General features: G+C 37.6%; 1 protein-coding gene across 5 annotated transcripts in view; it reads right to left on the bottom strand.

Moving 5' to 3' along the window:
* Positions 1 to 13397, bottom strand: part of kalrna (kalirin RhoGEF kinase a) — a gene marked incomplete at its 5' end in the record, with an annotated part of 258906 nt that overhangs the window by 112506 nt on the left and 133003 nt on the right. For all 5 annotated transcript variants that reach the window (XM_081368578.1, XM_081368579.1, XM_081368581.1 and 2 more), the window contains one exon: positions 7221 to 7343. In XM_081368578.1, the coding sequence (XP_081224704.1) occupies positions 7221 to 7343 (123 nt within the window). The remainder of the gene's footprint in view (positions 1 to 7220; positions 7344 to 13397) is intronic.

Below are 13397 nucleotides of genomic sequence, written 5' to 3'. Positions count from 1 at the left end.
GCTCAGCCATGGAAACCCATTCCACGAAGCTCTACGCACTGTTCTTGAGCTAATCTGAAGGCCACATGAAGTTTGGAGGTCTGTAGCTATTGACTCTGCAGAAAGTGGGTGCATGCGCTGACCCGCTCTGTGATTTTACGTGGCCTGTTGTTCCCAATTGCTTCCACTTTGTTATAATACCACTAACAGTTGACCGTGGAATATTTAGTAGTGAGGAAATTTCACGAATGGACCCATCAAGGTACAACGCTTGAATTCACTGAGCTCCTGAGAGCGACCCATTCTTTAACAAATGTTTGTAGAAGCAGTCTGCATGCCTAGGTGCTTGATTTTATACAACTGTGGCCATGGAAGTGATTGGAACACCTGAATTCAATACTTGGAGGGGTGCCCCAATACTTTTGGCAAGATATGTCCTGTTTTAAGCCTTCTGGCATAAAAAATAAGGAAATGAAATAGACAATATCCCAACAGAAATGCCAGAGCACACTGCACAAGCTACCTCAAAAGACAATCAACTAAATGAATGATTCATTACTCTTATGGTGATAAAACATTTTCCTCACATGTAAAATCGCATATCCATCGGAAGAATGAATGCAGCCGGTTATCCCAGCCTGGCAAGCATCACCCCGTTACACTCAGCACGAACCCCGTCAGAAGCAGCAGTTATCACGGATTATCACCTTGTGGCCCTAACATAGCCAAAAACAGAGGAATAGTGGCCCACTGGCTGCTGAGACAAGAGCATTTCCCCCCAGTCCACACTGTTCCTCACTGTCAGACATAAGGTAAGATGCTTTAACGAGAGGCCGGCTAATTAACATGAGATAATTACATGTGTATTCACCTGCTGTGACTGGAGAACAAGAACACATTTACAGCTCCAGAGGGCTTCAATCCTTCATTAAACACACAGTTAGGACATTACAAAGCCCTGAGACAGGAAGCTGTCTACGGGCTCAATGGTGAACACCAAACACACAGCAGTCCAGCAAAACACACATGTGTTTTTACGGTCACAGTTTTTACAGGAGAGTAACAATGAGCTATAAAGGGAAGAATCTTTATTTGACTATTTTCATCTTTTCCATCTATAAGCTGCTCAGCCATTTCTCTTAACAATCTGAGACATTGTTAAACAGACCAGGGCCTGTTTTCTTATCACTAGGAGTTCTTATATAAAAGCACTTTAGAAAATCAGAAAGAACCAGAAGAAGCTTACGAGATTTGCAGTGAAAAAAAAAAAAAGAAAAAGAAAAAAAGGTTGAATTTGAAGGAGAAAATGGTTGCTTGCAGAAGTCATGCTTATTGATGTTTTATCTATGACTCCTCCCCCTGAACTTTTCCTTGTATCTTGCTCTCTCATTGGCTGTTGGTCATTGCCGGTGTAATTTCCAGTCAAATCTAATGCTGCGATGTTGGGCATATGTCTGTGATTTCCACAAATCTTGATGTAAAGGGAAAATCAGGGGCAAAATCATGCAGTGTGTACCAATCATAATGGTGACTTGAAACAGAACATAACTTTTTAAAATATCAACTAGCTGCAAGTTAGCTAGCTGCTAATAAGTCCCCATTCTTTAAACAAAAAACACAAATTATTCAAGTGCAAGGGATTATGGGTGATCAGTGGTCAAAGTGAGCGTGCTCAGCAGTCTGTTAGTTTAACCCAACTCTCCAAACTTGACATTGTAAATTCTTGCTAGGTAATATTTTAAATTGTTCATACTAAATTGCTTATTTTATTTTATTTTATTTTATTGAAAGGCTCTTTGAAATTGGTTATTCAAAAAGATTGTTTTTGTCTTTGTTTTGACTGCAAACCAGATCATTAATGATCATTCATTAATCAACTAATGTACACTCAGATGGTTAGTCAGTGGAGTGTCAAGAAGCATAAAAAATTTCAAGAAAAATGTATAATTTCATATACATTCATGTTTGGATGAATTACTTATGTTTTACATTATTTAACATTTGCTAATGAGTTATAAATGACGGTTATTGTAAAGAGTTGCATGTTATAGTGGATCTACAGTAAAAAATAAATCTGAAGTGAAATTTCCAGATTTTCCCTTTTTTCTATAATGACATCTTACAATGAAGTGGAATGAATATTTAGATACACTACGGGTCAAAAGTTAATTAAGATAATTAAGATTTTCACAAATATATATTTTCAAAATTAAGTCTCTTGTGATCAATACGGCTGCATTTATTTGATCACAAATAGTAATAATATGTAACAGTGATATTGTGAAATATTATTACAATTTATAACTATTTTGATATATTATAGTTTATTGATGGCAAATCTGAATTTTCTGAATTCAGAAGACTGGAGAAATGATGCTGAAAATTCAGCTTTGCATCACAGAAATATCTTACACTTTAAATATTTTCAAATGGAAAACAGTCATTTTAAATTATAATACTATTTCACATTATTACTGTGTTTAATGTATATTTTCAATCAAATAACCTCTCCTGGTGCTGATGGCGTGTTGGTTGAATCCGTGACGATACTCCAAATCTAACAGATGTTTTGTTAAGATACAAATAAAAATGTTAACATGCACTTTGAGATCAGGATCTTAGCTACAGTATTCCCGGTAAATATTCAGTTAATATTACTGTACCTGCAATCCTGTAATATCAGTATCATCTTCTTTCTGTGACTTCTTTGATTGAAGTGAATCTTTATTTTCTCTGTTCTGTTTATTTTCTTCGATTTCTGTGCATAAAGTAATCCATAAACTTGTCTAACGTTATTACAGTAGAACGCATGAGAACTAGCTGACTGTTTTCACCACACTGAGGGATATATTGCTGCTGTAAAATGTATTAGGGATTTGTTTAAAGTTAGCAGCACTAAAAATCCATCATATATCCTGCATTCCTGATTTGATCATACACACACACACATACATACATAAGACAAATGACACAAAAAGCCATCACTTCATCAGAATGTGGCCTGAAAGTGTCTAGAGGTGTTTGTGTCTCATCTCTTCATCTTCATCAGTCTGTTCTTGGATATCATATGTCTGATAAGCAGATGTCAGACTCAGAATAACAAAAAGCTGCATATGTCTCACTGGATACCAATAATGGCTGAGCCAAAACAAATCCCTTACGCTTATTTAGACGGAGTCAGATTGTCTCGGGCCCTTCTCATGACACTGAGACTCATGATCTGTCATCCGGACTATTATGGATTATTCATCTCAAGGGAATTATGTGGATAGAGGCAGGGCTTAGTGTACAGTGATCTTTGTCTCGTCTTTGTGCTGTCAGATTAATACTGCGCAATGTATTTAACATCACTTTGCTTCACAAATATCAGTTCAGCAAGACTTGATCCTATTTAAGATGACAAAAAGTGTGCATTTAATTCAAATGTGTCTAGTTTGTACACGACAGCATTTAGCAGCTCTCTCCTGCAATACTCATTGTCATGCTGCTGGGGTGTTGTGAGTGATTGCTAAGGCGTTGCTAGGTGGTTGCTAGGTTGCTTGCTAGGTTGCTTGCTTACTGCCTGCAGGTCCATGATATGAGAATTTCTATTCTAGATTATTCCAACATGGCTTACAATTTCAAGAAGCGTACATGCAGTTCAAAGGTTTGAAGTCAGTGAGAATTTTTCAATATTTCTAAAAAAAGTCTCTAATGCTAAAAGGCCGCATTTATTGGTTTAAAAATACAATAATATTGAAAAATATTATTGCAATTTAAAATGACTTCTATTTTAACTCACGTTAATTGTAAAGCGTTACCCCCAACATTTATTATCACAGCTGAAACCAGTTCAGCTGCTTCATATTTTTGTAGAAACCATGATCATTTTTTTCAGGATTCTTTGATGAATTGACAGTTAAAAAGAGCAGCTTTTATTTAAAACAGATAACTTTTGTAGTAGTGTACAGTACATCCCCACTTTATGTCAGAGCTCATAAGTCTGTCATGAAAGGCTAAAAATCAATGTCACCATGTAAAAAATGTTGACTTTGGGAACCCAAATGCTGAACCCAAATGTTCCCACAGAAGTTATCCAGTTATAACAGACGTTATTTACATACAGAAGTCTTAGGGCCAGATTTACTAACAGCTTGCATCAGCAAACTCTCTTTTGGTGTTAAAAAACTACTGTCAGGACTTACTAAAGAGTAAGAAAAATAAGCGCTGAAAAGGCGTGGACTCAGTTGTTTTTGCAGCTGAACTTGTTGCATATGCATTTGTAGGAGTTTCCCTTTCAGACACAAAATTTATGGGAGGAAAGTATTTAAATGAATCATGCAAACTGATCTACTAAGGTTTGCGCTCGTCAATTTACTGTTATTTGAACCATTATTTACCGCCCCAAAAAAGCTTGTCTTAAACCAGACGCTAATTTGCACTGCTCTTGGTAGATTGCGTTGGTCATTATGGAAACGATCCGGCTGCGTCTGTGTTCTTTGATTTGCACGTCATCAGTAGATCATGCGCATAACTTTCCACTCCCATCTGTGCTTTTATGGGATTGTGCTAATTTACCCTGTTTAGAAAATCTGGCTTTTTTTTTTTTTTTTTTGGTTTAGCGAGAGGTGTAAAACAATCATTAAACACTGCATTATGGCTGTTTTTAGTGCTACAAAGCGTGACTAATATAAAGATATACAAAAGAATGCCCCTAATGTATTGTATCTGCATTCCATTATATTGCTGTAATATCCATTCATAAGGAGAATATCAATGTATACAGTGCAGTAGTTAAGTCCTCTGTTTTTACAATAATACAGTGTGAGCGAGGCACATCCAATCTGGCAGTTTTCCAATAATATCAACATTCAATCATGTTTATTTGACTTTGTTTTGCGTGCAATGTAGAAACAACAGCCTGAAAAGACACATATGGCGATTCCAAAAAAACACAAATTGACTGTGAATTTTCACACTTCTACCTAACCATTTTTTTAACCTCAAGTTGCTAATTATGAATATTTAGGATGAGTTACAACACTGGGGGCATTTGGAAACTGCTTTATGAACATATCTGAACTCATTGCCCATACAGTAAAGGAAACCATCTGTGAAGCTCATTTGATGGAGCTCCAGAGGCCTGAAAACATTTCCATTAGCCCGTTCTCTGAAGCGTTTGTGTTTGCTGTGCAACCACCACTGCATTTGTTGACATCTTTATTATATCATTTGATTAAATGTCTCTAAAGGGACAGACACCAAAAAAAAAATCTTCCTGTAATTATCCAGAGGATTGTCTCCTTGTGGCTAGTCGGGTCTGTTTGAGATTTGTGCGGTGTGGGAAATGCTCCTGATAGAATGGTTTTTGTTTGCATGGCAGGAAGACACAGCAGATGTGTGCTAGGGACACACAAGTCTCAGTCCTACATGTGTCAGCGTCTGATTCTAATTGTACTGTTAGACTGGGACCAAACTAGGCTCACCATGATACGCGATAAATCACATTTCTTCCATGTTAGTCTGAGTTTTTGTTCTAACAAGCCATGACTGTCAACAGTGCTCGGCATTAAAACATTGTGACAGTCGATTTTTACAGTCTCAGCCTCGTACAGCATAGCCACTGGCCATTTGCACACAAAATGGCAAGAGCAGTCTGAAACTGCAACTTCTGGATGCTTTATGGAAACAAAGTCATGTTGGTACAATGAGTACATTTTCCAAGGTTTGCAAGGTTCGTGAATCTTAGAAAGAGGTTTTTGTTTGAGATAATTAACCTTATAACCTTATCAATACATCTTCAATAAATCATGTTAAAATGTGAGTATCAAATATGATAATGTTAAAAGGTCAATGGACAAGAGCCCAACTGAATCAAGCACTGATCACCACAATGGTGACTTCAAACTTTGAACATCTAAACCTCTGGTAATTTAATGCCATTAATTGTGAAATCCCCACTTTTACAGAGGTATATTGTCGAGAACGACAGTAATGCAGCACAATTTGTTAAGCCAGCGGACTCATATGCACACGCTGACAGGCGTAGGAATCATTTCAAATGTCAAGTGTAATTCTGACCTTTGTCTAGTTGATAGGTTTTATTTCATTTTTATTTATTTTATCTTTTGCTTTTGATTAGCTCATTTGCTGAAATAAAACAAACCACAAATTTGTATTCTATAATATTTTTTTTTCCTTTATTTTCCTTATGACAACTTTATGATTGGTTTATTTACTACAAACACTTGTGCATCAAGTCATCATGGATTTTATAAAATGTAAAACATTTTATTTTTTATTTTTTTTACCAAAGAATAAAGCAGAAAATATATTTTATCGTAATCGTGTGTTTATCGTCTTCACGTTTCATCAGTCAAAATGTTTCAGCTTTAGCTGGATGCCTTTGTCCATATAAGGGATTTCCTGGAAAGTCACAAGTGTAATGACTTCTATGATTCTCACTTGTGGACTTTCTGCGCCAGGGCTTCCAGTATGAATAAAACAGACATTACACTCCCTAATGTTCACATCGCCTCGTTTTGGATAAGAATAAAACGCCAGATCATACATAGACTTGTCTCTTTGAATTTAAATCTAGTTTTATTCACATTGGCCGATGAAAACCTCTACGTGAACACACTAGCACAAGAAAAGTGTGGGGGACAAATTTATGTTTATTAAAAGTGTGAGGAAGCGTATTCTACGCCCATGTCACGCTGCTTGTCAGTTTTGACCACAAAAGATGAGGTAATTTGATTGGATGTCATTTGACATTTTATGGCACTACCATTTTCCTGTTTTTAAACTAGAGGTGGCATTTTGCCTGTTAGAAATACACAATCGCTTTTAATGTTATTTTAAGGTGGGGTAGAAGTAAACAAACGGCAAAACTTTTGTCCGTGTACCCCCTCTTACCTCACACACCCCAGTTTGAACCACTGGACTATAATAAGCTGGAGTCATCCAGTCTTCATACTAAAATGAATAATTCTGGCGGTGCAAGGGTAGGATTTGTGTTGCATCACACTGGAACGTGAAAACCCCCAATTAAGCCTGAAAAATTACTGTAAATGTTAATAAAGCCCCTGTTTATTGGATGTGCTGCAATGCACTAAGACCTGATATTGCAGAAACTTTTTAATTGTCTGTTTTTGATGGATATTATAACTGAATGATTCCATCTGAAAACAAGTGGCTTAAATAAGATTGATGTGGATTAGTCCAATGGTTTTGTATTAATCTGACAGCTGTTGTCTCACCTGTGCCACCTCCTCAAAGTCATCATGGCGTTTCTGGAGGGCTCTGGCTCTGTGCAGAGATTTGCCCACTCCTGTGTGTTTGCTGAGGAAAGCCTCTCCATGGTTCTCTATCCAGTCAATCACCTGCGACACACAAACACACACAATCCATTAAGTGCACTGACAAAACATCACAACACAGAGCTGAAAGAGAGTCTATCAAGCAAGCTTCTGTTTTCCCTAGTCCGTTCAATTTGATGTTACATATAGAAAGCCATTATAACACACACATCAGTGCCAGTGACTGCTCGCATACTCTCATGGGCATATGAAAGAGGAGTGATCAATCAGCATCGGTTTTCTGTCCAATAGTGATCCAAAGACTCTTTTTCATCATCCCTAGGGACACTGTGTTGCAAATAACATTCCTCCAGCGACATCTTTAGATTAGACTGATGTGAAATGTGATTAGGCAACACAATCAAACACTAGAAATCCAGCAATGCTGACATGCTCAAACTAAACACTGAGAAAATGTTGAACATATATAAACGTGCAGAACAAACTCCCCTTATTGTCTATGTGCATTAATTGTGTTTATATATACAGAACAAAAAACGTAATGTTCAGAGCTTTTATAGCTGAAGAGACTGAAAGGTAGGGTAGGTGATTTCGGAGCAGCTAGCAATAGCAAGGTAGCTTTGAAACAAAAAACTTTTCCTTTTTTTTTTTTTAAAGAAAATATGTATTAATTCTATTTTATATATTCTTGTACAGCACTTTGGTTTCAGCATCTGTTGATTTAAAATGTGCTTGATAAATCAATAAACTAAACTAAACTTTGAAAGCATGAGATCCCACCCTCCTTTCAGAGCGTCTCCAAAGCCACACCTCCTTCAAAATACATGAACGATCACAGCAGAGTCTGCAAAGCGTCACAGGGACGACGTTAAATTACCTCATGTCTCAAAGCACATAACACCACAATAATAATAAACATAAACAACTTACAGAGCTCTTACTTTTACCACCTGACTGCTGCAGATTCATTTCGGCGTTGATAGTGTTTAGACAGAAACAAAAATCTGAGTCTGCGGACATGAACGGCACCGGGTAGAATGTTAAAGGTTTCCATCTCGTAATTACGGTTATGACATGGCGTGAGCGCAGCATAAGCTCATTGTTTTGGTTCAGGAGGAACTGTAAAAGGTGTCTGCTGTTTGGTTTCGGCGCTCAGTGACTGTCTACAACTCTGCATAGCCTTACGGAACGGGCTGATGACGTGTGATGTCTGCGCTGACATATGGAACTACATATGCTGACAGGCAGGTAGGACATCAGGTCGGGTGGAATGATTGGATGAACATTTTTTGGCCCTGAGTCTTCCACAGATGATGTATGTATTTTTTTTTATATATTTAGACCAATTCATTTATTGATTGCTATAAGGATGTGAAGAGAGTTTTAACCAGAATAACAAAAAGTTTCTATAAAAAAATGTCCTACCCTACCTTTTAATAGAGTTTTCAGTCGATTCATTCACGTGTCAACTCTTTCATGCATATTTCGCTCAAAATTCCTTAAAACATAAATATATAAATAAAAATGTACAAATAAATGCGCAGGTGACATAACATCATGTTTTCACTGTCCCTTCATGAAAACCATATTCAAAATTTTTAAAACATTTTATTTTGATTAGTTAAGGTCATTTAATGCATAATGCAACTAACATTAACTAACAATGAGCAATACGTTTTATAAATCCTGTTAACATTAGTTAAAATATATATATTCATTGTTAATTGCATTAAATAACATTAACAGATACAGCTTGGGATTTTAATAATGTATTAGTACAAATTTTAATTAATATAAAATAAATTAATAAATGCTGCAGCACTTGAACAATTTTTAACAAATGGAACCTTATTTTAAAGGGTTATCAAATTATATTAAATGCATTTTTATTCAATTATAAACTTTTTCAATATGTATCAATTACATGATACAGTTTTGAGAGAAATATAGCCTGAATATACTAAATTGATACATATCTGTGGTTTAATTGATTTAATTTTGAAACAAACACCAATCATCTGACCACCTTTTTCTGGTTAGAGTCGTGGTAAATGTGGTTCTTCTGCTACACTTGCGTGTTTGCAAGTTATACAATGATAATCAAACATGCAAACAATTGCGTCAACGAGTTCTTGTTTCTGCTACATTGATTAATGCGTCCACTTCATGTTCTAAAAACAGCTTCCTTCTTTCACACGCACATTAACAGAGGCTGATGAGATAAATATAGCCCTGCGTGATGAGTCAATCAGAAGATACGGCTGCTCACAATCTGGAGTTCACAGATGGCACAGGTTACATCCACTCAATCCAAACACCTGTTTGGCCAAATAAATCAACTCATAATTCAATAACAATCAGGCATTTGTGTTTGACTATCAGTCATTGTGACTCGCAAGATGTTTGACTCAAAAAATCTGTTATGTGTGTGTTCATAGCTATTGATTATGCTTTGTAATGACTGTTTACATAAAGAACCTCAGCAAATCAAACTTATGATAATAATCAAGTACAAGAAATAATCAAGGAAAAGACATAATAAACTGAGCAGACTGAGTGTTTCGTAAACAGTCAGAACTGCTATTACAATTTCTTCTGCTTTAGGGGTCGGGGACAAATAAGGATGTCCAAGATTATGAAAAGGAAAAAAAAATGGTTTAAAATGGCAAGTTCTATAAAGTGTAATCGTTGTATTCATTCAGTGCCTTTGTTTAATCAAAAATTATTTTGATTAAATTTATTTAGATTTAACTTTTATTCTTTTGGCAGACACTCTTATCCAAAGCGACTTCCATTGCATTCAAGATATACATATTATCAGTTCCTGCATTCCCCGGGAATTAAACCCATGACCTTGGCGTTGCTTGTTACAGTCATATCTTGTTTCATTTCATTGTCTTGTTCTGTTTAATTTGTAGTCGTGGTTCACTTTGTCACTGTTTTGCCTGTGTTCTAGTTTTCTCACTTCTGGTTTCCACATCAACATTTAACGTTAATATTTTTTGTGTGTAGTGTTTTCACTCTCTCTGTTTTATAAATATTATCATAATTTGTCATTCAGAATCACTCATCTCTGTCATGCCTTACCCACTACCCCAACTCTATAATACTGGCCTCGATGAAAAATCAAAGGCATGCCTGCCCGTAGATGGTCCAAGAAGAAGCTTCGCAGAGTATCTGGAGTGGGTGCTGGTGCAGTGTGACTCACGTTTTACGTCTGCCTCACTGCTGAGCACATCGCAAGCCCCACTCCGGACCCAGAGCCCAGCCCGCCGTCAGTGATGCCCGGAGTGGAACAGCCAGTGCTTATCACAAACTCGAAGCCGGAGCCCGTCACGAATCCAGAGCCTGAGCGTTCACCAGAGGCTATTTTAGTCTCAGAGCCTGAGCCCACAGCGGAGTCTGGACAGGTGTGTGAGCCAGCAACAGCGTCTTTCACGGAGGGCATATTAGTGGAGTTCGAGGGGATCAATCGGAGCCCCACCCACACTCCCCTGGCCGAGGTGTGTTAACTAAGCTGGAGCTTGACGGAATTGGTGTTGGATGAGTTGGATGAAGAGGAGTTTGCTGGTCTACAGTCTCTACTGGTCCAATCCAGTTCCAAGTTATCTTCATCTCTTCATCTCTGGTTGAGCCCAGAACCAAGTAATCTCAATCATTGCTGAAAATGCACAGTTCCAAGTCATCTCATACCCCTTTTCCACCAACAAGAACCGGGTGCTGGTTCAGAGCCAGAGCCAAAGCTGGTTCAGAGTTGGTTCGACTGACGAGCTTACTAAGAACCGGTTTGCCTTTCCACCGGCTAGAGAGCCACAACAGTGCCAGATCTTACGTCACTGTATACGTCTCATGTTGCCCAGCAACCGCTAGTGCGGTAGCGCCAAACACAAACACGCCAGGCTTGTTCTCGAGATGCATCGGCTTCTCGCAGATCGATCGCCGCATGATATCAAAGCACTGCGATAGCGATCTAAAAGCACAAGGAGTCGTATGCTCTCCAAACACTCCCGCAGCTCCGATCGGTCCTTGCCGCTCCGATGCATCTCGAACAAGCCATTAACAATAACGGACGTTGCAATACTATGGATGCTCATGGGTTTGCAAAAATACATCGGAATCCAACGCGTTCGTGCAGCTCGCCGTAACTTACATAGACGGATATTATAATCGAGCTGCTATTAGCTCGACTAGCTGCTTTTTAAAAATGGCAGTCACAAGTTTCTATTCATCTTGTTGGCCACGGTAACCCCGCCCCCAGCCCCTGACGCAAGCGGTTCTTTCTTGGCTCCGTTCTAGACCCTGCAATGATTTGGTGCTACTTAAGAACCAGTTTTACTGGTTCGGAGCTGGTGCTTTGGCGGTGGAAAAACAAAGAACCGATTTGAAACTACACTGTAACGGATTTCTGTAATTTGAACAGTATTTTACTGTAATATGTACAGTAAGATACTGTAAAATATGTATACAGTATGTTACTGTAAACAGCAAAGGATTATGGGAAAATATAGGGTCACTACTGTAATTCTTCACTACTGTAAATCAATTTACAGTAGTGAACTTGCCCGCGAAAAACTGACCAATGGCAAGAGGGATTTCTTTTCAAGTGTTTTTTTGAGGGGTGAAGTGGCAGTTAATGCACGGACAAAAGATCATGTAACTCACCAAAAAGGTTAGTATATAATTTCTATTTTATGTAAAACAAACATTTTCAAATGTTTTTACTTATGTTAACAGCAACCTAACATGATGTATCGTTTTGGTTTCGTCTGAATGGTTTTAGTGCCTTTTTTTCCTGACTGTCGTCAGAATGGTTTTTTGGTGCCTTTATTACTGTCTTCTTTCCTGACTGTCGGCCGGGTCGCTGTCACGGTGATAATATTAACTGGTGAGTAAGTTAAGTTCACCTATATTAGCCGAAATATTCTTTAGTTAAAACTATAAAAAATAATGGTTGTGTGTTCCTCTGCCTCTTTAACGCAAGTTAGCTCATCAGGCGGGCGGAGTCGTCGGTAACGTTAACCGAGCTAACAGCGAACTCAACGTGAAATACTGAGGTAAAGTGAGATAGACGAAACCCTTGTTAAAGTGCGGGTTTTAAACAATATTTTCACGTAGGCCTATATGATTTATTTTCAGGTTTGTGATCTGGATAATGCCATCTGCAACGATGGAGTGTGTTGGAGCCTTTTCATTGTGATAACATCAACTGGTATGTAACGTTATGGTCAACTTCACCTAAATTAGCCGAAGTAAACTTATTAAACAGAGAAGCATAATAACTTTGGTATGTTCTGTCTCCTCTTTCACAACTTTTTGGCAGATGTACAACGTAAATACTGAGTAAAACTAAGTTAAAGGTATAACGTAGTAGCAGAGACCTTAAACAGAAAATTATGTATGTCATCATTTACTCGCCCACAACGTGTTCTAAACCTGCATGAAGTTCTTTCGTCTGAACATAAAATAAGATATTTTGAATAATGTTAGTAAATAGTGGCTGGTCCGCATGAACTTCGATAATAGAAAAAATACTTTGGATGTCAATGGGGACCAGTAACTGTTTGGTTGCTCATGTTCTTTAAAATATCTTCTTTTGTATACAGCACATTAAATAATTCAATGGAAGTTATGAACAAGTTGAGGGTGAGTAAATGGTGACAGAATTTACAATTTTGAGTAAACTAACCCTTTATCCAACACCATTGTTAATTTCATCTTTTGTTTTATTTTCAAGTTTGTGGTCTGAATTATGTCGTCTGAAATGTCGGAGGTGTATTTTGGAGTCTTTTTTGTGATTGCCTTCGTAATGGTGATAACATCTACAGGTGAGTAAGATGACATCAACTAAATTAGCTGAAGTATGCATTAGTTAAGCAGGCAAACATGTTCTTTTCTGTTCTTTATTTTGAATTTGCAGCGGCCATTCCCTCCGGACTGTACATCACTGCTGACGCTCTCCACTAATACACAGAACGGGTTGACGTTGGAGGAGGAAGAGGAGGAGGAGGAGGAAAGGGTTAGCAATATACCATTATCAATATAGCAAAGTTTTGCTAACTAATATTTTTAATGTTGTTTAATTGATTAAAAACTATAAACACAATACAACATTATATC

The sequence above is a fragment of the Scardinius erythrophthalmus genome (assembly GCF_964197995.2).
Source record: "Scardinius erythrophthalmus genome assembly, chromosome: 6".
NCBI lineage: Eukaryota > Metazoa > Chordata > Actinopteri > Cypriniformes > Leuciscidae > Scardinius > Scardinius erythrophthalmus.
Note: the sequence above shows the minus strand (reverse complement) of the source record. Positions and strands in the feature narration are given on the sequence as shown.